Source organism: Rattus norvegicus, chromosome 10 (assembly GCF_036323735.1).
Source record: "Rattus norvegicus strain BN/NHsdMcwi chromosome 10, GRCr8, whole genome shotgun sequence".
Taxonomy (NCBI): Eukaryota; Metazoa; Chordata; class Mammalia; order Rodentia; family Muridae; genus Rattus; species Rattus norvegicus.
Genome location: NC_086028.1, coordinates 64,898,768 through 64,924,767, shown reverse-complemented (window position 1 = coordinate 64,924,767; position 26,000 = coordinate 64,898,768). Strand labels below are relative to the sequence as shown.

At 39.1% G+C, this 26,000-nt stretch overlaps 2 protein-coding genes across 5 annotated transcripts in view; both read right to left on the bottom strand.

The window, feature by feature from the left end:
• Nucleotides 1–26,000, bottom strand: part of Faul2 (FAU ubiquitin like and ribosomal protein S30 fusion like 2) — a 733,200-nt gene that overhangs the window by 431,165 nt on the left and 276,035 nt on the right. The window lies entirely within an intron of this gene.
• Nf1 (neurofibromin 1) overlaps nt 1–26,000 on the bottom strand; it is a 233,101-nt gene that overhangs the window by 112,319 nt on the left and 94,782 nt on the right. For 2 of the 4 annotated variants that reach the window (XM_039085200.2, XM_039085201.2), the window contains 14 exons: nt 25,020–25,269; nt 24,393–24,466; nt 24,113–24,196; nt 21,902–22,342; nt 21,328–21,467; nt 20,982–21,104; nt 20,383–20,466; nt 19,273–19,389; nt 18,527–18,708; nt 17,789–18,000; nt 13,853–14,014; nt 13,620–13,723; nt 8,394–8,529; nt 4,234–4,296 (listed from right to left, as the gene is read on the bottom strand). In XM_039085200.2, coding sequence (XP_038941128.1) covers nt 4,234–4,296; nt 8,394–8,529; nt 13,620–13,723; nt 13,853–14,014; nt 17,789–18,000; nt 18,527–18,708; nt 19,273–19,389; nt 20,383–20,466; nt 20,982–21,104; nt 21,328–21,467; nt 21,902–22,342; nt 24,113–24,196; nt 24,393–24,466; nt 25,020–25,269 — 2,172 coding nt within the window. 4 annotated transcript variants of the gene reach the window in all.

The window sequence follows — 26,000 nt, the reverse complement described above, 5'->3', positions numbered from 1 at the left end:
GTTTATATGCAGAAGTGCCTCTCACTTCCCTTTCCTTTACCGAGTGTCAACACTTCTCTTTTATTCACAGATTCGACTCCAGATTAACTGTCGGCTACTTCACTTTATCCTGGCCTACTTTGTGCTTTGTGAAATCTGTATTTCTTTATTTAAATTATTATGTCACTGTTTTGTGTGTTTTGCCTGCATGTAAGTCTGAATGCCACTTACAAGCTTGATACCCTCAGGGGCCAGAAGAGTGTGTCAGATTTCTTGGAACTTCTATTACAGATGAGCTGTGAGCTGCCATGTGGGTGCTGGGAACTGAACCTGGCCCTCTGGACGAGCAGCCAGTGCTCTAACCACTGTGCCATCTTTTCAGCCCTAGGGTCTGAATCATAAATGTGTCCTTACCCACGACGTAAAATCTCAAAATAATTTTCTATCACTTCTGATAAAAATAATTAGAAAAAGATTTCCGAAAATGATTCTTTGGTGTAGTCGTTGGAGGAACCAGCAGCAGAGAGGCTGGTGAGCTCTATTCCCTTTATGTACACTGTGACGCTCAGGGAGCTTCTCTAGGTTACAGTTCTTTTGGGTGCCTAGAGCACACAGGAAGAACCTTAGGATAGCAGGAAAATTGGCTAAATATAGCTGTCTTTTTTTTTTTAAACCTGAAATGAAGTTTTACATACAGAATTAAGAAGAAAATTCAAGTTTACTTTTCTTGGATAGTTTTTAAACTTTTGAGGTACTAGAATCCCAAATCTGATAAAAAGAAAGCAAAAATCAGAATCATCATATAATTTCAGAATGTGCAAAGACAAACGCTGACACTGAGTTCTTTTAGAATTTCCAAATTTTAATTAAAAGAGGCAAGAATATCAATAAGCTAACAAGACAATGAAGTGTTTGGGGAGCAAATCATGAAGAAGGAAGAAGACTAAAACTGCCTTCTGGGAAGTCATGCTCCTAGTCCACCAAGTACTTAGATTTAATTTTAAGCAGGCTGGGGTTTCTTTGTTGTTGTTGTTGTTGTTGATTTGTTTTATGAGTGCACTGTAGCTCTGGTGTTCAGACACACCGGAAGAGGGCATCAGATCCCATTACAGATGGTTGTGAGCCACCATGTGGTTGCTGGGAATTGAACCCAAGATCTCTGGAAGAGCAGCCAGTGCTCTTAATCAACAAACCATCTCTCCAACCCTTCTAAGCAGGTTGTTTTTAAAATAATATTTTCAGTTTAACCCATTAAAATCCTGAAATAGTTTTAATAGGCCCAACCAACATCATAGTTTGTCCTTAAAGAGTGAGCCGGTTTATTGAACTTCTATGAAAGTGTCTTTACAAGTATTAATAATGGCTGCACATAGATAGTCTTTAAAATGTATGTTTGGAAGTGGTTGTTTCAGAGGTTAGGTGTGGTAGTTCTCACATATAACCCTTGCAAGGGGGAGACCAAGGCACGAGCACTGCCATGAGCTCAGGCCTGCCTGCTATGAAGGTCTTCTGGGTGCCTTCAGCACTTAAGACCTGTTTCAAAAACACAAAAACAAAACAGGTCGCTACTTGGTGGTTGTCTCTAGGAAAGAGATCTTATAAAGCACAACTTACATGTCTCCTGGTTTATATTTGAAAATACTCATCTTGGGAACTTAAGAAAGTCTGAATTATCTTCTAAGAAGGGTTATTATAAAATTAATAAGAAATACTTTAACTTTTAACCCTTTCCAGATCTCTAAAAAATAGTATCAAAACTTCATGTTTCAGAAAAAGTTTCGTTATTGTAAATATGTATCTTTTTGGCAGTGATATCTATATTTTTGGAACTAAAACCAAACAACACTTAAAACTAATAGAAATGCTGTATAAAAAGTTTCATGAGTTAATTTATAGAAAGACTGTTCTCTCTTTCACCACTATTTAAAATCAAGTTGGAATTTTATCTAATACCACATAGTTAAGTTTTTGTTTGCTTTGTTTTGTTTTATTTTTGGCTTTTTGAGACAAAATTTCTCTGTGTGGCCCTGCCTGTCTGGAAACTTGCTTTGTAGACCAGGCTGTCTCCAAGTCAGAGATCCACCTGCCTCTGCCTTCTGAGTGCTGGAATTAAAGACATGGACCACCATGCCTGACACGTTGTTTTTTATTTCCAACTCTATAAAAATCTAATTTTGACCTAAATAATATTCTTCATGTAAGGTCAATGATCAGCTAACACCACCCCCCAACACACACACACACACACACACACACACACACACACACACACACACACACTTCCTTAGGTAAAGTTGAACTATAATAATCAGATAATAAATTATATATCAGCAGAGAATCACTAGCTATACATGGTGAAATCCTGAAAGTCTTGAGTTAGGCAGGTAACTTCCCCAGTAATCTAAGTATATTGTATTATTGAATATAATAAACTGAATCAGCTGTCATATGTTGACATAACTAAACACCCAAAACCCAAACTTTCTATGTTTCACTTATTACAAAGGAAGTCAGCTTGCTCTCAAAGGAGAAAAATATTAGATTTCGTTAAACCACTTAAAATGACATTCTAAATTTATAATGATTAGCATGTCTTCATACTATAGAATCTGTTCTGAAGTACTGCCAGTTAGACCCCTTAGTTTCTTAAGGACTGTCACCTGTGCTGAGAAATATATTCCAAAATTTTATACATATATGAAAATCCACGAAAAAATTCCAAGGAATAGTTTTATATAAAACCATAATAAACAGTGTTAGAAAAGCTATAATACATGCTCTAGAGAAACACAGAAAGCCTAACTTTAATTATGTTATGCTACACAATGACATTAGTGTAACAGTAAACAAGAATGTTAGAAACAGCAAATTAATTTCCACAGTGATGATGTATAATGTTAAACCCACAATGCTGGGAATTAGAAGGCTGAAGCATTAGAGGAAAATGTTTTAAGCAGGAGAGCCATCCAATCCAATCCATTTGTTCAGAGATGATCAATTTCATGTACTATACTCAAAAAGAAAATTCTGAATGGCCATAATAAAGGTATGAGTCTCTAAAGTTTAATTTAGTTCTAAATTTTAAACACAATTATAAACGTAAAGCTTTATTATATGTAAAGCTAAAGTAGAAAATGAAATATAAAACCTGACAAATATGATCTCAAATTATTCCTTTTTAATAAAACTCCCTACAACTTGTGAATTTTTTTTTACACCATTCTCTATAATCATTTGGATTAAGTGAACAAAGACAGGACTAAACTGGATAATGGTGAGTCCCATCCACAGATGATGTTATTTTAAAAAATGAATGTAAGTTATACTGTGAACAAATGATAGTTGTAGGAAGAAAATAATTATGGCAATCATAACTTTCTCCCTTTTACAAGAAGGCAAAGTCAGAAGCAGGCAATATATTCAAGTCATGTTTGCACGAGGCTCCTGTGTCAACGTGACCTCACTGAGTTGTCTTTTCACTAGAGAAATGTAATGTGTATTTTCTCTAAGGTAAAAGTAACATCAGCATTAACATTTCTATGATCTAAGCACAATTGTCTAAATTAGGGTGGCTGAGACTATCAAGATAAAAATACAATTAAGGGGTTGGGGATTTAGCTCAGTGGTAGAGCGCTTGCCTAGCAACCGCAAGGCCCTGGGTTCAGTCCCCAGCTCCGAAAAAAAGAAAAAAGAAAAAGAAGAAGAAAAAAATATATAAGGAGTAAAAATTAAAATTTAGCAACTCTGAGATTAGAGGTATGAAATGAGCCTTGGTTTTGGTAGCTCTAGAATGTACACCCTGAATTTAATGCCTATGTTTGGGGGGGGTGTCACATTTCTGCCCACAATGTATTTATTAAGAAGTGCTTTTGTTTCTAGAAAAAGAAACCACTCACATGACCTGCAAACAAGAAGCAAGAATGAAGACAGTCAGCATCCCCTAAGGCCTTGAAATTAAGTTTCGTTCGCATTCATTTATAATTTAAAAAGTAACAATAAAATTAGATCAAGGGTATTCAATGTAATAAATGCACAAAACATGCCTTTGGGGTAAATCAAACCAAAGGAACACAGAGAATGTTTCAATGTAACTTAATTCCAGGGTTAATCGAAATGAGAGCTATTTTGTGCCAGAATTAGTAGAATGATTTCACAGTGAAGGTCAAATAGCTGAGGTGAAGATGTTCTTAACAATAGCAAAGACTTGGGGTTTGCTTCAAAGGAAACAGCTAGTAAAAAGTTCTCCAGACTTACTGATTTTTTGTTTTCCTTTTTTTCTTTTACTGTAGCTTTATTCAGTAGGGAGTGGCAAGTTGCCTACAGAACAGAGATGAGCACAAACAAGTCACAGCACCGACTACATACAGCAACAAAAACAATGTTGGCTTGTACATAAAATTACATGGTAAAATGTAACACAAATGGAACCAACAGAAAAGTAGAAATCAACTGAATTTTGAGGGAAGAAGTTTAATCCTGGATTTTAATTTTTATTACACTTTTAAGCCAAGCATAAAATAAACAGCAGGAAATGTTGAGACCCAATCATGTCTACTATTTCTGGCTATAAGTCATGGAAAAAGCTGTCCTCAAGCAAATCTCAGGAATATTTATACTTGAGTCAATTCCTAGCTTTTGATAAATTTTACATAAAATATTATGAAGTAGACCACCCTGAAAACATTGTGTCTACATAACTTTTTCCGATATGTAAAATACTTCTCTGTGTATCCTTCAATTGACTTAAGAGTTATTTTTCCAATACCTAGCAGTTAATTAAGATGTTATTAAATAAAAATTTAAATGGCTAGATATGCAGAAAACAATTTTAGAGACTCTGAATCTAAAATTCATCTTTTAAAAGGAGTGTTGTTCTAGTCTCACATCTTCCAACGCACATGGACTGATCCCTGAAACGGTACTACTCAGTTTATTAAAAACCACTGTATCTGGAAAAAGAATGTTAGCATCAACCAGGAAAAAGTTGATTAATATCAAAGTTAAGAAATTGAAGACAATATTGTAGACTCAAATTTAAACCTGATTTAAAATGTCACTCATTATAGATGACGATTTATCAGACTGCCCTTCAACACGCAAAACCCCAAAACCACCCATGTGAACCCACACAGACATGTCAGTCTCACCACAGAGCTCCATCTCTAGAATAAAGATTTCTTCAAAATTAAAACTTCTGATTGACTTATACTATTTTTTTTAATATTTTAAAATCTTAAAATAAGAGCCAGTTATGGTGGTAAACACCTGTAATCCTGGCCTTAGGGAGTGGAAAGTAAGAGAATCAAGAGTTCAAGACCAACCTGGGCAACAAAAGACACTTTCTCAAAACATCAATTTAACCATAACACAAATTTTTTGATCCAGATTTCTAAGGCATCAAAACCCCTCAGTTTTCAATCCATCATCCATCTACCATCCATCCATCATGGATCCTACATGCACCCATCCATCCACTATCCATCCATCTTCCAACCATCCATCCATCCACCATCCATCTTCCAACCATCCATCCATCCTCCATCCATCCATCATGCATCCATCTAGTAGCTCTTGGACACCTAGACGCCAGCACTATCTTGGGCCTAGGATGCAGAGGTAAAAGCTCATTTCAGCGTGCTTTACTTCAGGCTTTAATGCAGTTTACAAAAATATAACCATGTAAATATTCAGGTTTTTTTTAATTGTGGTATATGTAGCTTTAACACACATGTATAAACTCATTTGAAGAAGAAACTTTACTGGGAAAGACAATGTTTACTTAAAATCACAGTAGTTATTTCCCATTTTTCTCACCAGAACTGAATATCCACTCTAGAAATCATTTTCTCTTTGTTCCGAATTTATCAGAAGGAAAAGAAATTGTATATGAGAAAAATAGCTTAATTATAAATGTCATACATTTATAACATATTATAACAATTATTGTATTATATATTATTCTTACATAGCATTTTAATCATCTTTTCTAAATAAAGAAGGCAAACACATATAGCTGATTACAAGATACAAAAAAGCTTGAAGACCCAAACCTGAACTCAAGTAAAAATCAGCTAGCAATATACTCACTTAGCTTCCAAAGTTTCCCCAGTAGATCCTCAAAGGAGCTGTTTACTAAGAAAAGGAAAATGGGTTCCCATCCTTCCCAGCAGAGCAGAAAAGTACAAGGGAACCATTATATCTCTGCCAAAGTTACAAGGGCAAGCAAAAGCCCCAAGAGGGGGGAAAAAAGGAAAAGAAAAAGAAAGAGAGAAAAGAATAAAAACAGAGGCTGACAGAGGGAAGACTGAGTTAAGGACAAAGACCAGAGACTCAATGAAAAATGTATTGGGTCTTTATCTTTGATCACTGTAAAATTTGCTTATTAAAAAACAAAATCTTACTTAAACGAAAACTTTGGTCCATGGTAGTCTGCAGTAACTTTATCCACTACAAAATAATGCCTAGCCTAAACATTTGTATGGAGTTTCTGTGAAGCTTTAATGTGGTAATTCCAATGTGACAGCAATGCAGGCTGTTGTGAGGTGTGCTCTAAGCAGGGCAGGGCAGGGCAGGGCAGGGCAGGGCAGGGCAGGGCAGGGCAGGGCAGGGCAGGGCAGGGCAGGGCAGGGCAGGGCAGGGCAGGGCAGAGCAGCACAGCACAGCCCAGCACAGCAACCAGTGGCAGTGAGCCACCAGTCAGCACTTCCTTGCCTTCATGGTTCCCTCCACACCTAAATAGGAAGGCTGGTGAGAATCCTGCTTACTTAAATGAGTAGAAATGATAAATTCCGTCATGAAATATTTCCCACATACCTATTAAGTGTCCAATTCTTTTTACATTACTAGAATAGTGCTTTCAAACTGGTGCCCAAGTTTGCTGATGATATAAACGGATACATTTCTCATTATGGGGACAGCCACATGAAGAGTTTCTATTAAAGTCTAGTAGGCAGACCCTGAATTCCCCATTCACTTTTACCCAACTGTGATAAGGTCACTGTCATTTTGGAAAGCCATTTTCTTTCTAAAAAACCAAGAAGGTGATTTCAGACTTTGAATGTGTGCTGTTTATTTTCCACCTCAGTTTATAACAGAAAAACAACTGAATTGAATGTAAAGAGAAACCTAAGGGTAAAGTTAGGAGAAAGCAAACAGGCAATGCATTAAGCTTCATTTCACAGTTCTAATTAACCACCCTCTAGCTGCACGTTCGACCAGGTGAATAACCGATGTGGAGCTTCCTAAGCTTCCTAGAGCTTTCTGAAAAGGCAGTAAAAGTCCTAGCACATCCAGAAAGTGAATACTAAGTATATTTTATTACATTTCTATGTACGCAAAGTTTTCTTTTTATAGATACAGAAGTACATCTTTTAAAATAGCAATGGAGAAAAATTCACATAGCAGCCTCACAGCTTTTTAAATGGTGATTTCACTGATGATGCTAATGTCTCTAGGCAACTAAAGCTGCAAGCCAAAAATAAAAGGATGACGCTACAAAATCAGAGAAATGCATGGGTTTTGGTAAATGTGTAAGTCCTTTCCCTATTTGCACCCTTATTCCAAACCCCAGGATCTATGTTGGTTTTCCCCCCTATTTGAAAAGTTAATACAGATTTATAGGCAATCCCTTGGAATAAATTATTCCTAAAACTGCATACCCAATTAAAAAACAGAAGTTACAGAAGAACAAAGGCCTTATTCTTTCAACACAGAGGAAATCACTGTGGACATCTGAATTCAGGAGCACTATTTGCTGTGACAGGGTTAGAAAGTCAGTCAGCTCCTGGATGGTGTGGACTCTATCTTACAAGCAGCACTCCACATGAGATACACAGGACAGTTAGCATGACCTGCGAGAACAGGACACAAACCAACAATCTCCTAAAGAGAAACCAAAGTTATAGATCAAACCATTCATACTGTAAAAAAGCAACAAACTTGCTTCCAGTGAGAAAGTTCCTGTAAGTAATTTAGGCAAAAGATAAGCTAAGATGCACAGTGTATCTCACTGCAGTACATTCAGTAAATTACTAGTTGTTTTCAACACAAAGATGATTAGTTGTATTTTCCTTAAAGTTCTTTAAATGTCTCTGAAGAAAATGTGAAGCCAACCTAATGGTAACATCTATTTTGAGGTTTCTTTTATCTTGTGTGTAAGTGTTCTCCTGGTTGTATGTGTGCCGCATGCATGCCTGGTGCCTGAGGAAGTCAGAATACAGCATTGGCTCCCCTGTGCCTGGAGTTAGAGATGGCTGTGAGCCACCAAACCTGGGTTCTCTGCGAGAGCAGCCAGTGCTCTTACTACTTAGACCCCTCTCTATCCCACATTACAGTCCGTGTTCAATGACTCTGTACATAGCACTCCTCTCAGGCGCCTTTGGACTCAGAGTGGTAATCTGGAACTTTCAGCATACCTGGTACAAACAATGGCAGACACTTCGAAGCTGCGAGGGGAACTCTGAGGAAGAACTGATGATGGCATGGAAGAACTTCTCTGTCATCTGAAGGAGGTTCCTCTGGTTCTCCTCAAGGCTCTCAGAGGGCTCTAACCTGTCACAAAGGAAAGGGAAAACCAAACATACATGACCATTGAAACAAAATCACCCCCATAAGACTTTCGATCCTCACTGAAACACAAAAAATTTGCTATGAAGGGAGTGGGGAGGTGAGCAGTTATAATACCAGGTGCATAGCTCACACTAATTTCAGTATTCACAAGGAGACAAGTGACTGGCATGAGCTTGAGGACAGCCAGGTCTCTAAAACAAACTAACAAACACAAAATTGAAATTCCAATACTCAGAAGGTGCCCACAGGAGGCAGGAGGACCAAAAGTTGAAGGTCATTCTTAGTTTGGTAGCAAGTTTGAGGCCAGCATTGACTACAGGACCCAGTCAAACGCATACAAAACAACAGTAACTATGACAAAAACAATTTGGAGGAAACCAGAATTTAAGATAAAAATCAGCCAAGATATTACATATTTGAGAGTTTTTTGTGGGTATAGAAATACTAGTACTTTGTGTGGTCTTCTAGATTGTTTGTTGAAGGGGGGGAGTGTGTGTGTGTGTGTGTGTGTGTGTGTGTGTGTGTGTGTGGACTCTCTTTCCACCATTCGGACTGATCTCAGGCCTGTAATACCAGCACTAGTGAGTGCCAACACCATGTTAAAAAAGCTTCAGCTTTTGGAATCTTTTTGACTTCTGGATGCTCAACCTGAGCTGATCTAGTGGGTACAGACCAGCATCATAGTTTTTAAGATTATTAGAGAGAATCACAAGTGGTCAAAATGCAGAGACTAAGTCAGTGACCATGGGTTGTCTAGTCCCAAATGCAACATTTATAACATAACCTTATATCTAAGGCTCAAGAAACATCGAAGAAAAGGGGGACTGACTGTAAAAAACCAGAGGGCCTGGTCAACTACTGCATAACAGTGTCTTGTCAACAAAACAGAGATGTTCCCACAAACTCTCAGGCCACCTACTTGGGACCTGCAAAGATCACACTAGTAGGTGCACCTATGTGAATGAAAGATTTTAACAAGGCCTCCCCCCTAGATGAAGAACTACAGGCAACCAATAACTACTGAGGGAAGGAGAACCAGATTTTTTTTTTCTGGTACTGTTAGTTTATTTCAAAAAGGAGACACCAATCCTAAGTGTTCAGCCCTAAACACATGTAAATAAGGCACCGTAAATTGGATGCAGTAGGTTATGTCCATATAAACATGTACACACACACACACACACACACACACACACACACACACACACACACACACAGCGCTAAACAATTCTAGAAGATTTTCTAAATTTGAGTGTAGGTAGCTGGGGGAGCATGGGAAGAGCTGGAGGGAGAGTGGAAATGATGCAAACACAGTGTACTCACTTAGGGAATCCTCACCTGAGTAAAAACTAACGCAGGGGAACTGTTCCATCCAGAACTGACGACTTAATGACTGGCTTTCACTGCCCTAGAAGGCACATCAAACTTCTAAAGGGAGGAAGCAACCAACAGGCCTACCCAGCAGGCTTTTCAATGGGGCTCATGCCTGCCCAGGAAACTCGTGCTGACTGAGCTGTCTCCTACCCTCCTCTCCCTCGAATTTCTTAACTTGTAAGTTTAGAATATCTCTCTCCCCTTCTGATGTATATTTAATGCTATAAGTTTCTACATTCCTCTTTTACTGCCGCCACCACTTTGGGGGGTGTGGTCTTGCTTCCTTTCTGTCAAGGCACCTTTTGCTCACTGAACCTCCTCTGCTGCATCTCCTCTTTAGTCCATCCATCCATTCTTTCCTGTTAGATGGCTTCTCTAACATTTCTTGTTTTTGCATTCCTTGTTAGCATCCCTGTTCCCTGATTTTATTAGTCAGCAGTCCCTTCATGTTGTCCCTATCTTTCATTAGGGCTCTCAACATAATAACCAGGTATTTTAAATATTCAATATAATAATTCCAAAATTTCTACCACATCCAACTCCAGTTCTGATGCCTGCTTTGTCTCTTCAGACCAAAACCTGTCCTCTCTTGGCGCGCTTATAGTTTTTCTGTTGAAAGGTAGGCACCACATACAGAGAAACAAGGAACTGAGGTGAACAGACCTTTAGTGTAAGACTTTTATCTGCTGGGGAGTTAGCTACGTTCAATGTTTGCTGGAGCTGTGGGTGTCTGTTTCTCTTTTTTTCTTCTTCTTCTTCTTTTTTTTTTTTTCCTTCATTTTTTTTCGGAGCTGGGGACTGAACCCAGGGCCTTGCGCTTTCTAGGCAAGCGCTCTACCACTGAGCTAAATCCCCAACCGCGGGTGTCTGTTTCTCTGTGTCCTTGTTCTCAGGTTTTCCTGACTTCTAAACCAGAGTTCTGTGCTGAGCTGTAATTCACTGTGAATACACTGGAGCCCAGCAGCTGTGATGCGGGGAAGTGGCAGGCACTGCTCTATGCACTGATTCTATACCCGTTGTTGTATGCTGGGCCAAAGTCTCTGAACTTCAAGGTCCTGAATATTTCAGAAGGATTTCGCTTTTGTCCAGAACTCTCTCCATATGTAAGACAGAAAGGCTGTGGGTGTGGTAGAGGATTAGGGGTAGCTGAGGGTCCATCCTCCAGGTCAAATGAGGCTAGGAAAGAGCGGGTTTTCTCTTCAAACACATGTTGCTTAGGAATAACAGAATCCAAGGAACAGATTTCAAATGATTCAGTTTTTCTCCTGCCCAAAGCACAAAGGTATGTTTCTCTCACCTTCTTCCTGAAAACTCAGAAAGCCTTTTGAAGGTAAAACTTATAATGGTGGGGTAGCCCCTTCATATTGGGGCAAAGGAATTCTAACTTTTAAGCAAGTCTGCACTCCACCTGTAGCAACTCGTTAATTATGGTCTAAGTAGCCATACTAGTTACTGGCTCCAGCAGCTGTTTCCTGTGGTAGGTAAGTACTGCCAATCTGTATTCAGATGTTTCTACTCAAGTTTGGGAATGGTGGTTTGCCTTGGGATCTCAATCCTCTGATAAGTTACTGCCAGCTAAGGGATGCAGCTCACTGGCAGGAAATGTCTACAGCATATGCGTGCCTATAGTTTGATCCCCAGAATGGCAACAGCAAAACACAATCTAAACTGATGTGCTAGCTGTTTTTCTTTCAATCGCTCTCTCTCTTCCTCCTCTTGTTCCTCTGGCCCTCTATCTTCCCCCACATCCTTTCTCCTTTTCTTTTCTTTTTTTTTCCCCCACTCTCCCTAGGGAGCTAACCCAAAGCCTTATGCATTTGTGGCAAGCATTCCATCACTGAGCTACGTGCTCAGCCCTTCAGAATTCTTGATGGTTTTTCTTTCCTTTGAATATAGGAGAGTAGATTTTCAAAGTCTTGACTTGTCAGAGTGGGTCACAGTCGCAGGTGTAAACAAGCCTATGTACCCTGGGGGTCTAACGGTCTATTTCGAGAAGCTGGTGAGTTTTGTTTATACATGTGAATCTGTGTGAATGAGTGCCACATATTTAGGCGCACTCCAAGGCCAGAAAATGCCTTGGAACTGCATTTACAGGCAGCTGTGAACCACCTGATATAGATGCTGGGACTTGAACACAGATCCTCTAGATGAACAGCAAGTGCTGTTAATCAGGTGAGTCATCTCTCCAGCCCCTCGAAAGTCATTTTTACCAAAAATAAAAGTTACAGTTGATTTATGGGTGTCTCCCTTTCCTATATTTTCTTAGATTTGTGTGTGTTTAGCTGAGGATGGAACCAAGAGCCTTACACATGCTACTAGGCAAGTTATCTACCACTCAGACATCGGCCATATGTTGTCTGCCTTATTGATTTTTTTTAACATGATGAGAAATGAAGGACTGAGATGGCTCAATGGATAAAGAGACTTGCCAAGGAAACCTGTTAATCTGTGACTGATCCTTTGTCTTTCACATATATACCACAAACACATATCAAGCACACACACAAAAATATTATTTCTCAAAAACAGACATGAGAAATATTGCTTACTAGGTATCTCTAGAACATTTTAAAAATATGTACTTTTCCTTGGAGCTTAGAGTGACTATGAACTGCATATGATGAGGTAAAGGTGGCTCAGACAGAGCAAGCAAACTGTGCTGCATTTGCTGTCAACAGCAAATCACCGACAACTTACTCACAAGGTAAGTATCAAAAAGATTTCTGCTAAGGTTGGGGATAAGCTTAGTGGTTGGGCACTTCCTAGCACGCAAAAGGACCCAAGTACAATTATAAACATCACCAAAACAAAACAAAGAAACAAAAGCCCCATTTGCACTTAGAAAATATTATCTCCACAGCAAACAGCTCGGGTGCAGAAAAGACAAGGTTAGAACACTAAAATGGAAGCTGTCTGGGCATGGCAGCACATGACTCTTAGCACTTGAGAGGCAGAGGCAGGCCGATCTCTGTGAGTTCCAGGCCAGCATCGTCTACAGAGTGTGCTCCAGGAGGGTCACAATTATGCTATGAGACCATGTCTCAAAATCCAATATTCACAGAGCTAAACTATGAAATACTGTGCAGCAGTAAAAGAATAACAATTTCATAAACTTTCACAGAAAGATCAAAGACCTATGACTAAGCAAAAAAAATTAAGTTGTAAACCACAAATTCATTGTGTTTCCTTTTAAAATTAAGCAATCACATTACAGTATACATCTTCTAAAACTACGTATATCTTTATACAAAAGAATGGGAAAAGGACAGAATAGAGTGAAACAGAACAGTATCCATAGGGGGTACTCAATGAAGCCTTTAATGATATCTATTAATGTTTTTATTCTTTAAGGAAAATGTATTTGTGTATTAGCTTTAGTGTAAAAACTACTGAGTTCAATTTCCAGCAACCACATGGTGGCTCATAACCATTTGTAATGGATCTGGTGCCCTCTTCAGGCAGGCGGATGTATATGCAGCAGGGCACTCACACATTAAATCAATTTAAAAAAAAAAAAGTTAAAAGAAACACTATAACCCCAGTAGTGTGAACTGCGTCATGAAGACTCCAGGTTCAAGTACAGGTTGGGCCACATAGTCTTTATGAAAAACAGAAAACCAAGGACAGGAACATGAGATGAGGCTTGCCTCATGTAGTACTGGGGGCAGTGAAGGAGCAACTTGGACAAGATGACAAACCTGGTAGGATCCACTTCAAAGCTAACATGCTGCCAATCGGAGGATGTGATAATGATTCGTAACAAGGGGTCCAAGAGCTTTTGTAGGTAAGTAGCACCGTACACCTAAGGAGACACCCAATTAGGCACATATCCACACAGCTGCATGCAAAGATAATCAACCTAACACGCTCTATAAACGATTTCTTCTCTACACACCTAGTGCAGGATGCACACAAAGTGAATGGCACACACCTTGAAGCAGAACGTCATTATCTTACTGGCCAAGCTGTTGCCTCGAAAGAGAGTCTGCATGGAGTCTGCCAACTCTACCTCCTTAGAAAACATGTTCCAGAGCAGCTGGTAGAGCAAATGCCGAGAATCAAACAGCGTGACCAGAACTCGAGCCAGCTCATCCTGGTAACAAAGCACAATTGTGTTTCTGTGAACAATTTTACTTTTTTCTTGGGTAGATTTAAAAAATTGTAAAAGGTTAGAAAAAAGGCAGATCTAAAGCTCATAATCACCTGTTAATCAAGGTAAACAATAACTTATCATTCCTAAATTTTACCTCTGTCTATTATAGATGACTTTTAAAACCTGTTTCTAATAGTTGTTAATGCCAAAAATTAACTAGTCAAAGATGGGGTTGGGGATTTAGCTCAGTGGTAGAGCGCTTGCCTAGCGAGCACAAGGCCCTGGGTTCGGTCCCCAGCTCCGAAAAAAAGAAAGAAAAAAAAAAAAAAAAAAAAAAACTAGTCAAAGATGAGAGACTTAAGCTTTACCAGAAGACAGAAAGATACCACGATTTGGCTAAATTACATCATGAAATAACAGTTCATTTTTGAACAGACTGTTTTCTTAAAAATAATTAAATACAGAATGACTAAGGCCAAAAACAACAAAAATGCAAACACTAAAGAATTATTTAAAAATCAGAACAGAGGGGGGGGGGGATCGGCTAGATAATTAAAACACAAAATTCAGTCAGATTTATGTACAACTAAAGAGTTAGAATTGAGGCTATCCTTTCATTCCTTACAGAAATTTTTGTGGCTTTTTGTTTTACACAATTAATAAAACTGTAATTCACTATTAAACCCAATACCAAGAGAAGACAGAGAAAACACCAGTAGCTATAAACGAAGAACCCTCAACCCTCAAACAGTAATAAAGGCCATCATGGTCCAGAGCCTTGTCCTCAACCTGGCCTGGTCCCAAGATTATAAGAACAAGACACTGGAGAAGCCAAAGAATTAATGGGGACTCAGCACTCTGCTTCATTTCCTGTAGTTACACAATTCATCTTGACAAAAATATAAAAACTCTACCCTTCATTGTAAGTTAAGTTAAAAGGACAAGAATTTAGGGACAAATTGAAAGTTGTTGGGCTTGGGCTCCAGCTTTGGGGGGACTGGGGTGGGGGACTTGCATAGCACAGAAAGGTACTGGTCTCAATTCCAGCACAACAGTAAGGAGAGACAGCAGTAGTTGTTGCTTTTAGGCCCCACAGGAAATGCCGTTCTCCTAAACCCTGAAAATTCTAAAAATCTGGATTTTAAAAGATGTATTTACATAATCAAATTAAATTTTCAAATAATTAAGTTAGAAAAAGTGATAGTACATGTAGGTTGATGTCTATATGCAGGTGAAGGCTACCACAAGTTAGGCCAAGGCCATGATTGAACAGTAAAAAAATAAGGCAAGGACAAAGCTTTTGTAAGGCAGAGAAGAAAGAGAAGGAAGGGGAATCAAGATGGAGACAGAGAAAGATGACCCAGATCCGGGAGGTCTTGAATTGCCAAAGTAGTTGGGATGGACTTCTGTAGGCAAATTTATCTTATCTAGGTGGGTGGTTTATATCCTTATCAATTGGTTGTGAGTTTACTGTGTGGACGTATTGTGGATATTGAGAATTTAACATATAAATCTGATTGTTGGGTTGCTGTTTGTTGAGTCTTGATTTTTAAGGAGTTGTTTTGAGTTTATACATAACTAATAGGGGGCGGATGTTGGGAATGTACACAGAGCAGCGGCAGAGAGCTACAAGAGGATGCCTGCTGCTGGGACCAGGGGGTGGATGCTGGGAATGTGAGCAGAGTGCACAGTGAGAAAGCAGAGAGATAGGCGGTCTCTGTATGAAACCGCGTGGCAGCGACCCGCCTTGGGAACTATATGGGTGGAGAGATTGTTGTGGGCTCAGAGTAGCCATCGGCAGTGTGAGATGGGGATGGAGCTTAGCGGGTGAGATGCTTTGCTGAGATGAAAATATCCCGCAGATGCCATGTGACCCTATGGTGCCAGCACTCGTGTGGAATAAAAGAAACCATTTTTTAATATTTACTGCAACAAGTACACACTTGTAATCACAGTACCCAGAAAGTGGAGGCAGGAAGAGCATAAATTGAGGCCAGGTTGAGTTGCAGAAGAGTTACATTGTTAGTAAGTACCCATGATTGCTCAACAGCTCTAGCTAATTAGGTTGGCCCTGACTTTGTTTGTTTGTGTTGCTTTTCTTTAGAGTTCCAAGCCATAGTGAGACCTTGTCTTTTTTTTTTTTTTAAAGGGAATGGGGAGTGAGACAAGGCGGTATATCAGTTCTCAACCTATGGGTTGAGACCCCTTTGAGGACTGTATAACCCTTTCATAGGATTTATATTTCAGATACCATGCATATTAGATATTTACATTACTATTCATAACAGCAAAATTGCAGTTATGAAGTAGCAATGAAAATAATTTTATGGTTGACAGTAACAACATGAGGAACTGTATTAAAGGTCACAACATCAGGAAGGTTGAGAAACAGTGGTGCACATGACCAATTACATGTATGAAATTACATGTATGAAATGTCAAAGAAAAAAGTAATTTGGGGGACTGGACTCTCTTGCCTCCACTTACCAAGTGCTAGGATTACAAGTGTGTGCCACCTAGAGAAGAGACTGAAGGAATGGCCATTCAGAGCCTGCCCGACATGTGGCCCATACATATACAGCCACCAAAACTAGATAAGATGGATGAAGCTAAGAAGTGCATGCTGACAGGAACCAGATATAGATCCCCCCTGAGAGACACAGCCAGAACATGTCAAATACAGAGACGAATGCCAGCAGCAAACCACTGAACTGAGAATGGGACCCTGTTAGAGGAATCAGAGAAAGGACTGAAAGAGCTAAAGGGGCTCGAGACCCCATATGAACAACAATGCCAAGCAACCAGAGCTTCCAGGGATTAAACCACTACCGAAAGACTATACATGGACTGACCCAGGGCTCCAACTGCATAGGTAGCAGTGAATAGCCTTGTTGGGGCACTAGTGGAAGGGGAAGACTTTGGTCCTGCCAAGGCTGGACCCCCAGTGTAGGAGATTGTTTGGGGGGTCAGTAATGGGGGGAGGATGGGGAGGGGAACATCCATAGAGAAGAGGAGGGGGAATGGTTAGGGGGCTGATGGACAGGAAACCGGGAAAGGGAATAACATTTGAAGTGTAAATAAGAAATAACCAATTTAATAAAGATGGAAGAAAAAAAAAAAACAAGTGTGTATCACCACACTGAGCATGCCTTCAAATGCAAATTTCAAACACAAATGATAATACTTCAAGTAAAAATTAAGTTATGTGAGGCAAAAATAATTCTCAAGCACAAATTGGTTAGAGATTTAGCTTTACTAACAACTAAAGTTAGGTTCACTAATTAATATATAAAGACAAGAGACAACCTTGTTTTACATTTTCTTCTCATTGGTGATTACATGAATCTTTTCACTGGGTTGGAAAGAAAGAACTAGTCAGGGGTAGGAGTACCAACCCCTTCTCTACAGTTAGGAACAAAATATGTTAAGAAAAAGGTTTAGTGACTCAAGTTGGTCAACTACTAATTTTTTGAGACAGTCTTACAGTGCCTCAAAACTGGCCTGAAACTCACTATCTAACCCAGGAGGAGCCTGAACTTCTGAACCTCCTGCTCCCGTCCTGATATCATAGGCAAGCACAATCACGATGGCCTTCTCGGTAGTGCTGGGGAAAGCATTCTACCAGCTGAGCTGCATTCTTGGCTCTCCGTTATCTAATTTTTTTCCAGTTCTTACATTTTTGTCAATTCACTTATTACACACTTATGAACAAACATTTTGAAGCACTAGCTATGTATCAGGCATTCTATTTCTCTACTTTCTCAATGAACTTACCCACTGAGAACAAGGGACCACATTGGCCAGAGCCATAGCTATAGGGAGCTCTCCCTGGTCTCCCATCATTGTGACCAGTTCCACAAGTCTCTCGAACCGATCTGCCAACACGGTTTCAGCAAGTGTATCAAATTCTGTTCCTTGTTGAAGGATTTTTGTCAGAACTTCCATAAATGTAGCTCTTGTCTGAAGATCTTTATGATAACCTAAGCCTGATGAGGACAGACAGATGCAAATTTACCACCACAGCCTGACTGAAGCAGTTTTCACTTTACATGTCATGTCAACTCTAGTTTACATGTTTACTCTAGTGTTATAGTTTACATATGTGAATGGTTTGCATGCATTATGTCTGGGTATCAATCACATGTATGACTGGTTACCACAGAGGCCAGGAGGTACTATCATGCCCGGGAATAGAGTTACAAATAATTATGAGCCATCATGTGCATGCTGGAGATTCCTAGGTCCCATGGAAGAATAGCCAGTGCTATAGACCACTGAGGCATCTTTCCCGCCCAGCTCTCTAGGTTTTATATTTCAGTTTTGGTTCTGTTTGTTTGCTTGCTTGCTTGTCTGTTTAGAGACATGGTCACTGGTAGCCTTGGCTGTCCTGGAACTCACTGTGTAGACCAGGCTGACCTTGAACCCATAGAGATCTTCTTGTTCCTGGTTAATGGGACTAAAGTCATGCACCAAGCTGGGCCAGTTTATTATGTATATATCATTTGATCTCACCTATGGAGTGCATGAGTCCACTGTCCACATTAGCATTGAGTAAGTTTGACATTGCAAGCACTGTACAGTGCCTCAGGGATGCCAGCCTCCGAGACATGCCACGTTTCCTGCCACCTGTTTGTGCATTTTCATCTTCAACTTCACTACAGTCATTCAAAAGGTTCATAAATAATGTGAAGTACCTGGAAAATACAGAGATTGGCCTTTGCACAGTGAAGGTCACACCAACCAGAAAGCTAACCATCCATTCTGAGTGATTATGTGTGATGATGTGCAGGACTGTATCTGCTTTGATGATGCTGGGGTAAGAAGTCAATGTGTCTCATTAATGAGAGGCTGGTAGCATTATTTTATCCTGACAAAGTGCAGTATTCATTTCATGACATAAGCACAGAAGATGTGCAATGTTTGCTGGTTAAAGTTAGTTTTAATATTTAGCTACAAAACTCATGGTTCAAATAGTTTAGACATTGTCATTTTAAATGACTTAACAAAGCAATCTAGATTCATTACAAGGAAAATTTCAATTACCTCACTGTTGTCTTTAAAAAACACAACAGAAATTATTTTTCTATCTTGGGTCCATCTTTTCACAAGTAGAACTGTTTCATGAGAGCAGCCAATGGCCACAATTAAAAGCAATTAGGCCTACTTTTAAATATAAAAATTAGCTACTTTGGCTACATTTTTGGGAGGGAGGAAGCTACATTTGCATTTTGCCTTAGGTTTGAGGGGCTGACACTTACTTAAGGAATAGCTGTGACTTGGCCTCCATCAGCTCCACTCCGTCTCCTTCTTCAGGCTGCAGTGGAAGACCAGCGAGGAGCGAGACTACTGCCTCCATGCTTGCTTGGTCTAGATCTCTAGAGACGAGCAATTGAGAAAATATGAGCCTTTTAGACATGAACTGAAGGAGCCCTCTACTTCACTAACTAAACTGTAAACACAACGTAAATAGTATCAGTAAGTATACCAAGCTCAGAACGTACACACAAAGGCTTCAAACAAGTAAGGAAATTTACAGATAAGTAATCTTTAGCATGATACCTATGTTAAATCAATATTATGGGGCTGAAGATGTAGTCCAATTTAGCTTCTATAAGTCTTGGGTTCAAGCTCCAATATCAATATAAAAATGAAAAAACTTGACAAGCAATGGTGGTGCACACCTCTAATCCCAGCACTCCGGAGGCAGAGAGGCAGGTGGGTCATAAGAGTTTGAGGCTAGCCTGGGCTACAGAGTGAGTTCCAAGACAGCCAGAGCTACACAGAAACCTTGACTTGAAAAATCAATCAATCAATAAATGAATAAATAAATAAGTGATTGAATGGATAGATGATGTTGTTGATGATGATGATAAAAGAAATTCAATTAATCAACCAATAAATAAAAGTATATACTATCAAGCTATACCTGGCCAGAAAAACAGATGAAGTTATCATCCAATCAGTTATTTCAGAAATGTATTAATCATGTCATTAAAGCACCTAAGCAATTATGCCTTAAAAAGACTTACCATAATTTCGTACCTCAATAAATATTTTTATCTAAAGTAATACAATCTAATGCTTTATGTATCTTCTTTCTCAATAACCAATAACCATACTTCCTAAGCTGATACTACTTCCCCAAGCCTCCCTCTCATGTTTCAACTAAAAGTCCTTCCATTAAATTTAAAAAAAAAAAAAAAGCTTTAAATATTTCAAATGCAAAAGCTTATAGGCTACAAAACAACTTAGTACACCTAAAAGCTATCTCTGTACTGGTTTTCATGAGTAAAGTAAAACATGATAGAACTTAAAAAGATCCTCTTCTCCCCCGCCACCTCTCCCTCTCCACTTTTGTTTTATTTTACCTTGTGAGACACTTTACATCATCATCTGCGGCTTGGTTTGAAGTGCCCATAACCCAGTCTGTTAGGTACTCCACCATCTTATTCCTGCAGAATGACAAGAAGGAAAGGAGCAAACAGGTCTGCAACACACAGCTTACTATTTGATCATTTAGACAAAAGTTTTATTGTATAGTTGTACAGCCCAGGTTGGCCTTAGCTGTCTGACTGCTGGACTGTAGGGCAAACAGTCAATGGATCTAGTGAGACTTTACGGAACAGACCACTATCGGGGTGAAAGGGCACAAAGAGATACAATTTGGATGCTAGTTCTTTGCACTGGCCCCTTGCAATGTGGAAACAGAAACTTTTAGTGTCCATGAATTAATTAGTTTCAGGAAAGGGGAGAATTTTTTAAAAAGAAAGACAGAAAACAAAACAAAAAAACAGATGCCCATGGGCACAGAGCTTTGAGAAACTTGGTTAAGATATTCAGAAAAAAACAAATATGCACAACACTTTGTACCTCCCTCCCCTGCCCACACAGCTGAGCCCTGCTACTTTCCTATCCTTCACTTAACGTAATATTTACAAGACCCTGCTTTGCTCTTCTGACAACTCACCGAAATTTCATCTCTTGACAAAACGAGAGGTCGTCTCTTCTTGCCATCATGACTTCAACTAACTGACACAATTTCGTTTTTATTTGAATTGCATGAACCATATTCCCAAGAACACGAACATATCTAATTAAACACAGAATAAAAATTTGTAACTTTAGACATGAATAATATTTACCTTCTGTTTAGGTAGGAACATACAACTTTTTGGTTATCTTATTGCCACAGTTCACACTGGGGTCTGTAGTAAAAAATGACAAATTTATTTCACTACACCCATTATCAGTGCATAAGAGGTCTTACCTCTTAAAAGTAAGGCTCTGCCATGACTCAGGAGCACAGTGCTTACCTGACCAGATTTAGCATCATTGTCTCAATGCTAGCTTGTCCCAGATGCTCAGAGCTGCCTTCAGTATGATTATCCAGTAGGTTCTTCATTATAGCTATGGTTTGCTCTACAAACTGAGTATTGCTGTCAGTTAATAATACCTACACACACACACACACACACACAAAACAACAACAAAAACAAATAAAAAAAAGCCCATTAGCGATATTACATCAATGCACAGGAAACATCACCAAGACAATGAAACGGACGTAACTATCACATGCAGGCACACCAGAGGCAAACAAACAAAACACGGAGATACATACAGGTATAAATGCACATATCCAAGATTCATAACTCCAGGCATAGCCACAGGCCTGAGTTCTTTAGAAACAGGCTGATCCCTAGACTACCTGTTTTTTTCTATAATTATGGATACTTTTAAAACTGTAAGTGAATTATCATGTTTAAATAATTTGAAAGACTATTTCAATTTAAATAATTTACATAATTTGAAAGAAACAGTCTTGATTTATTTCAAATATTACTATATTCATAAAGAAGGGTAAAAACACAGTAGAGAAGGCTTCACCTGTCCTTGAGAGTCAAAAAACTTGCTGATGGCACTCTTCAGTTTGTTGAACAGCATTGGATACAGAGCAGGACTCAGCTCCAGACCCACCAGGTCCTTAACATTGGTCCGTATCTGAAGCCCCACTTTCTCATGGTTACACACCATCAAGGACAGAAGCCGGTCCATAAATCTGCTGACAGGTGAATCAACATTCCCTTCAGAAGACATTACAGAAATCATAGACCCTTTGCGTTCACTGACAGGGCCCATAGGTGGGCTGTATGTTGCTAGGCCAGAGCTGCTTCTCTGTTGCAGGCACACCCCACCAAGGGCACAGAGGAAGCCAGTCATGTTGATCCATTCCTGCAGGGAGTCTGTGTCAGACAAGTCTATGGATCCTCCTCCACTGACATGGGACATCCGTCTCTTAACAATGGTCTTATGAAGACTTTCTGCAGCCTAAGCACAACATTTTTTGTGAAAAGCATGAATTCAACATAGATTGAATAAAATCTTACAAATTATTCTTATCAATTTCCTCCAGTAGGAAAAGTACATTTGATATTTTAAAGAAATCTTGAAATTACCATATACATTATTATTTTCTAATTTTCTGTGTATAAATGTTTTGCCTGCATGTATGCCTGTATACACTGTGCATGCCTTAAAAAGCTAAAGGAGATGTTAGATTCTCTGGAATTAGTGTTCCAAGCCATTCTAAGCTATTATGTGGTTGCTGGAACTCAAACCCAGGTCCTCTGGAAGAGCAAGCACAGCTCTTAACCACTGAGCCATCTCTCCAGGCCCCACCTTATTAGAGAGTCACTTAATACATTTTTTTGGCATAGCTAGACTAATAAAATCAACCTGAAATGTCAAATTTCTTTTTAAAAAACCTCTGATGTGTATTGATGAACCTTAAACAACTGAAAGAGAAAAGCAGCTATTCACAAAGGCCCATTTAATCTATGATTCCATTTGGACAAAATGGTCACAGAAGGTAATTTTGTAGAAATAGATATAGATTTGCAGCTACTCAAGGCTGCAGGGGTAGAGCAGAGAAGAGGAAAGACAGCAAGTTAGAGCTAGAGATAGCTATTTGGGAACAGGATTGGTGAGAGGGTCATTACATGAGAAAATGAAAATGTACTAAAATTGATTGTGTATAAATTGCCAGTTAAAGAATTCTGTGACATACTAAATACAGTCACTAGGTTGGCCACCTTATGAAAGATTAACTCTATAGTATATGAATTCTATGCTGACTGAAACAGTCAACACCCATACTCCCACCCTTGCAAGAAAAACTTTCATGATCTAAGGCTGTATTATTTCCTTAAAACATTTACTTGCTCTAAGTGACCATAACAAACAAACAGCCAGGAGAGGACAGATTGTCTCGAAGACCTGATAGTGAGAGCAGTATGGGTGATTCAAAATAATTATACACAAACCAATTAATTATTAATTTCTGGGGTAATAGATAATGGTAGTAGTTGATTAATAAAATGATTCACTTGATGATAATAGTTAAATAAAATGCCCAAAGTTTAAATGCACTTAACCTTAAAATGGGTTCAATGGTCTGGTTACCAGATCCTTTAATTAAAGTATCTAACAACACAGCATAGCGAGCCAGACAGGGAGGCACACATCTACAGTCAGCGTTTAGAAAGTTAAAGTAAGCGGCTCACTGCAAGCTCAAGGACTGCCTATTCTGCATAGTAAGCTCTAGGCCAGCAGAAATAAATAACCAGATCTTGTCTCAAAGCAAACATACAACATGAGAATTGTTAGAAATATTATTTTTCTCTATCTACAGCTATTAGATCTTTTCTAAATGTTCTTTGAATACTTCAATGAAGGGACAAGGAACAACGAAGAGAAAATGGTCTCCCAGCTAAGTGGTTTCTACAAGAGCTGCTTAATATTTCTACAGTGATGTAACTTTTCACATCTCTACTATCCAACACAGAAAATAAATACTGAACCTTGGCTACTGTAAAACTGAGAAAATAAGTCTACCTTGTTTAATTAGACGAGTTAAAAGCTACATTCTAACAGATACATGTGGCTAATATCTACAAGATGAGGCAGTACAGACCTAGATGGACCACAAGTAGTCTTAAAACAACTCTATATAGTATCCTACTCTTCATAGCTCGTAAAGGATTACTTAAGTGAAACAACAGATCTATTAATACACAAAAATTCACTGAACAAACTCACCTGGCCATCTTCCATTTTGGCCTTTGGGTAGTTAAGGATTAGTTTTGTAGCCTGTTCCCACTTTGCATGTGTATCTTCCCAGGCCTAAAATGAAGTCAATTATCACTAGGGAGCAACTTTAGGGGTGAATTCAAAGTCAACATGTAATGCAGGTTCTGAGAATACCCTACTTGTAATATGCACATAGCTCAGATTGGCTTCTGAAGTTGTTCTGATTACGCAGCTAACAGGAGGCTTGTAACATGGGGAGGGGAAGGTGCTGCAGCGGCTGAGGCCATACCTCAGTGTTTCCTGCAGTAGGGTGCTCAATGCGCCTTAGCAGGGCCATCACTCTTTTCTGAAGTGCCGCTCTTCCTACACAAAGACAACAAGCAGTGCTTAGAGCCATCTTCACAGCTAACTGGATAACTAAGTTATCCAACCCCTCCATGTAAGTTATCCAACACTCTCCTCTGTATGTACAGAGCAGAATGAAGGAATGAACAAATGAATCTGACAATTGAGGTGAACATGTGCTCTCACAAGAGTATTTATTGATCCCCAACTCCAAAAGGTCTTGAACATAAAACAGCCATCTTCCCACCTATGTGTATGGAAATATATACCTAGGTGTTTAAAATCTCCCCATTTACAATTCAAGCAGAGTAATTTCTATAATCTATAACTAACAGCAACTTATAGTGCCAGTTATCAATAAGTTTGCATTTTGAAATTTCAGTGAAAATTACGTTTCAAATGTCACTAAATTTCATCTACCTTATTCAGAAAAGGATTTCAAGGAAATGGTTTGAGTTAGCCCTGAAAACTTTCAAACTGTTATTTAAACATACTCCACTGTAAAAGTAATTAGATGTCAGTCAAAGTAACATGGTTAAAGAGAAAGGGAAAAAAAAAAAAGCCACATTACCTGTTGACAACATATTGCTGACTGAGGCAAATTCCATGAATGTGTTGTAGTTGGGCAAGAAGTTGTGTACTGACACTTCATCCACACCACATCGGATGTCTGCTTCTTCACAGAGGTGGCGGAAACAGGACATAGCAACCAGAACAACTTCCGTGTCAGGACTCCACAGAAACATGTACAAGGCCACTTCTAGCTTGGTCTGGGCTTGTCGGCATATAGGTGGGGTTCCACTGCACCCTGCTGTGCTATCCTGGGAGGAAGGAGGGATGTATCTGCAACTGAGGTGACTTTATTTACAAACTCAACAATGTACTATATCCACCACAGCACACAAAATAAAAAAAAAAATTGCCTTTTTAATAATAAGATCTTTTTCTGATGTACTTTACTCTAAATCAGGTAATGTGAACCAATATATGGTTCATATTATGATACCGCATTCAACTGGATTAGGTATTATCCAAGATTCCAGAAATACAGATAGTCTGCAACAAATATACTGTTAGAGACACCACAACAGCGAGTCCACTGCAGTAAAATGGAGCCACTTGTGGGTGAGCCATGATGACAAAGGAAGAGGAAGCAACAGTGAGCACTACTGGCTGAAACAACCAAAACTAACACTGAGCACAAAGACTCCCACAAACACTTGTAAAGCAAATGCAAGGGATGCAGGCAGAGCACGCATGCAGCTGCTACAGGGCTCAGTGAGGTTTCTGTCTCAATGGCTATAGTAAACTTTATGTCTGAAAGACAAAATCTTCCATAATGATTTCATAATTCTGCTCATATTATGATTCATGTTTTAAGGACATTTACATACAGGAATAAATGTCCCACTAGGCATAGCAATACAAATCTATAATCTCAGCACTTGTGTGGAAAAGGCAAGAGGATCAAAGCCAGTCTGGCAGATGTGGACCCAGTGTAAAAATGTAAACCTTGCCAAGCATGACTGCTCCTAATTACAGTACTTGCAAG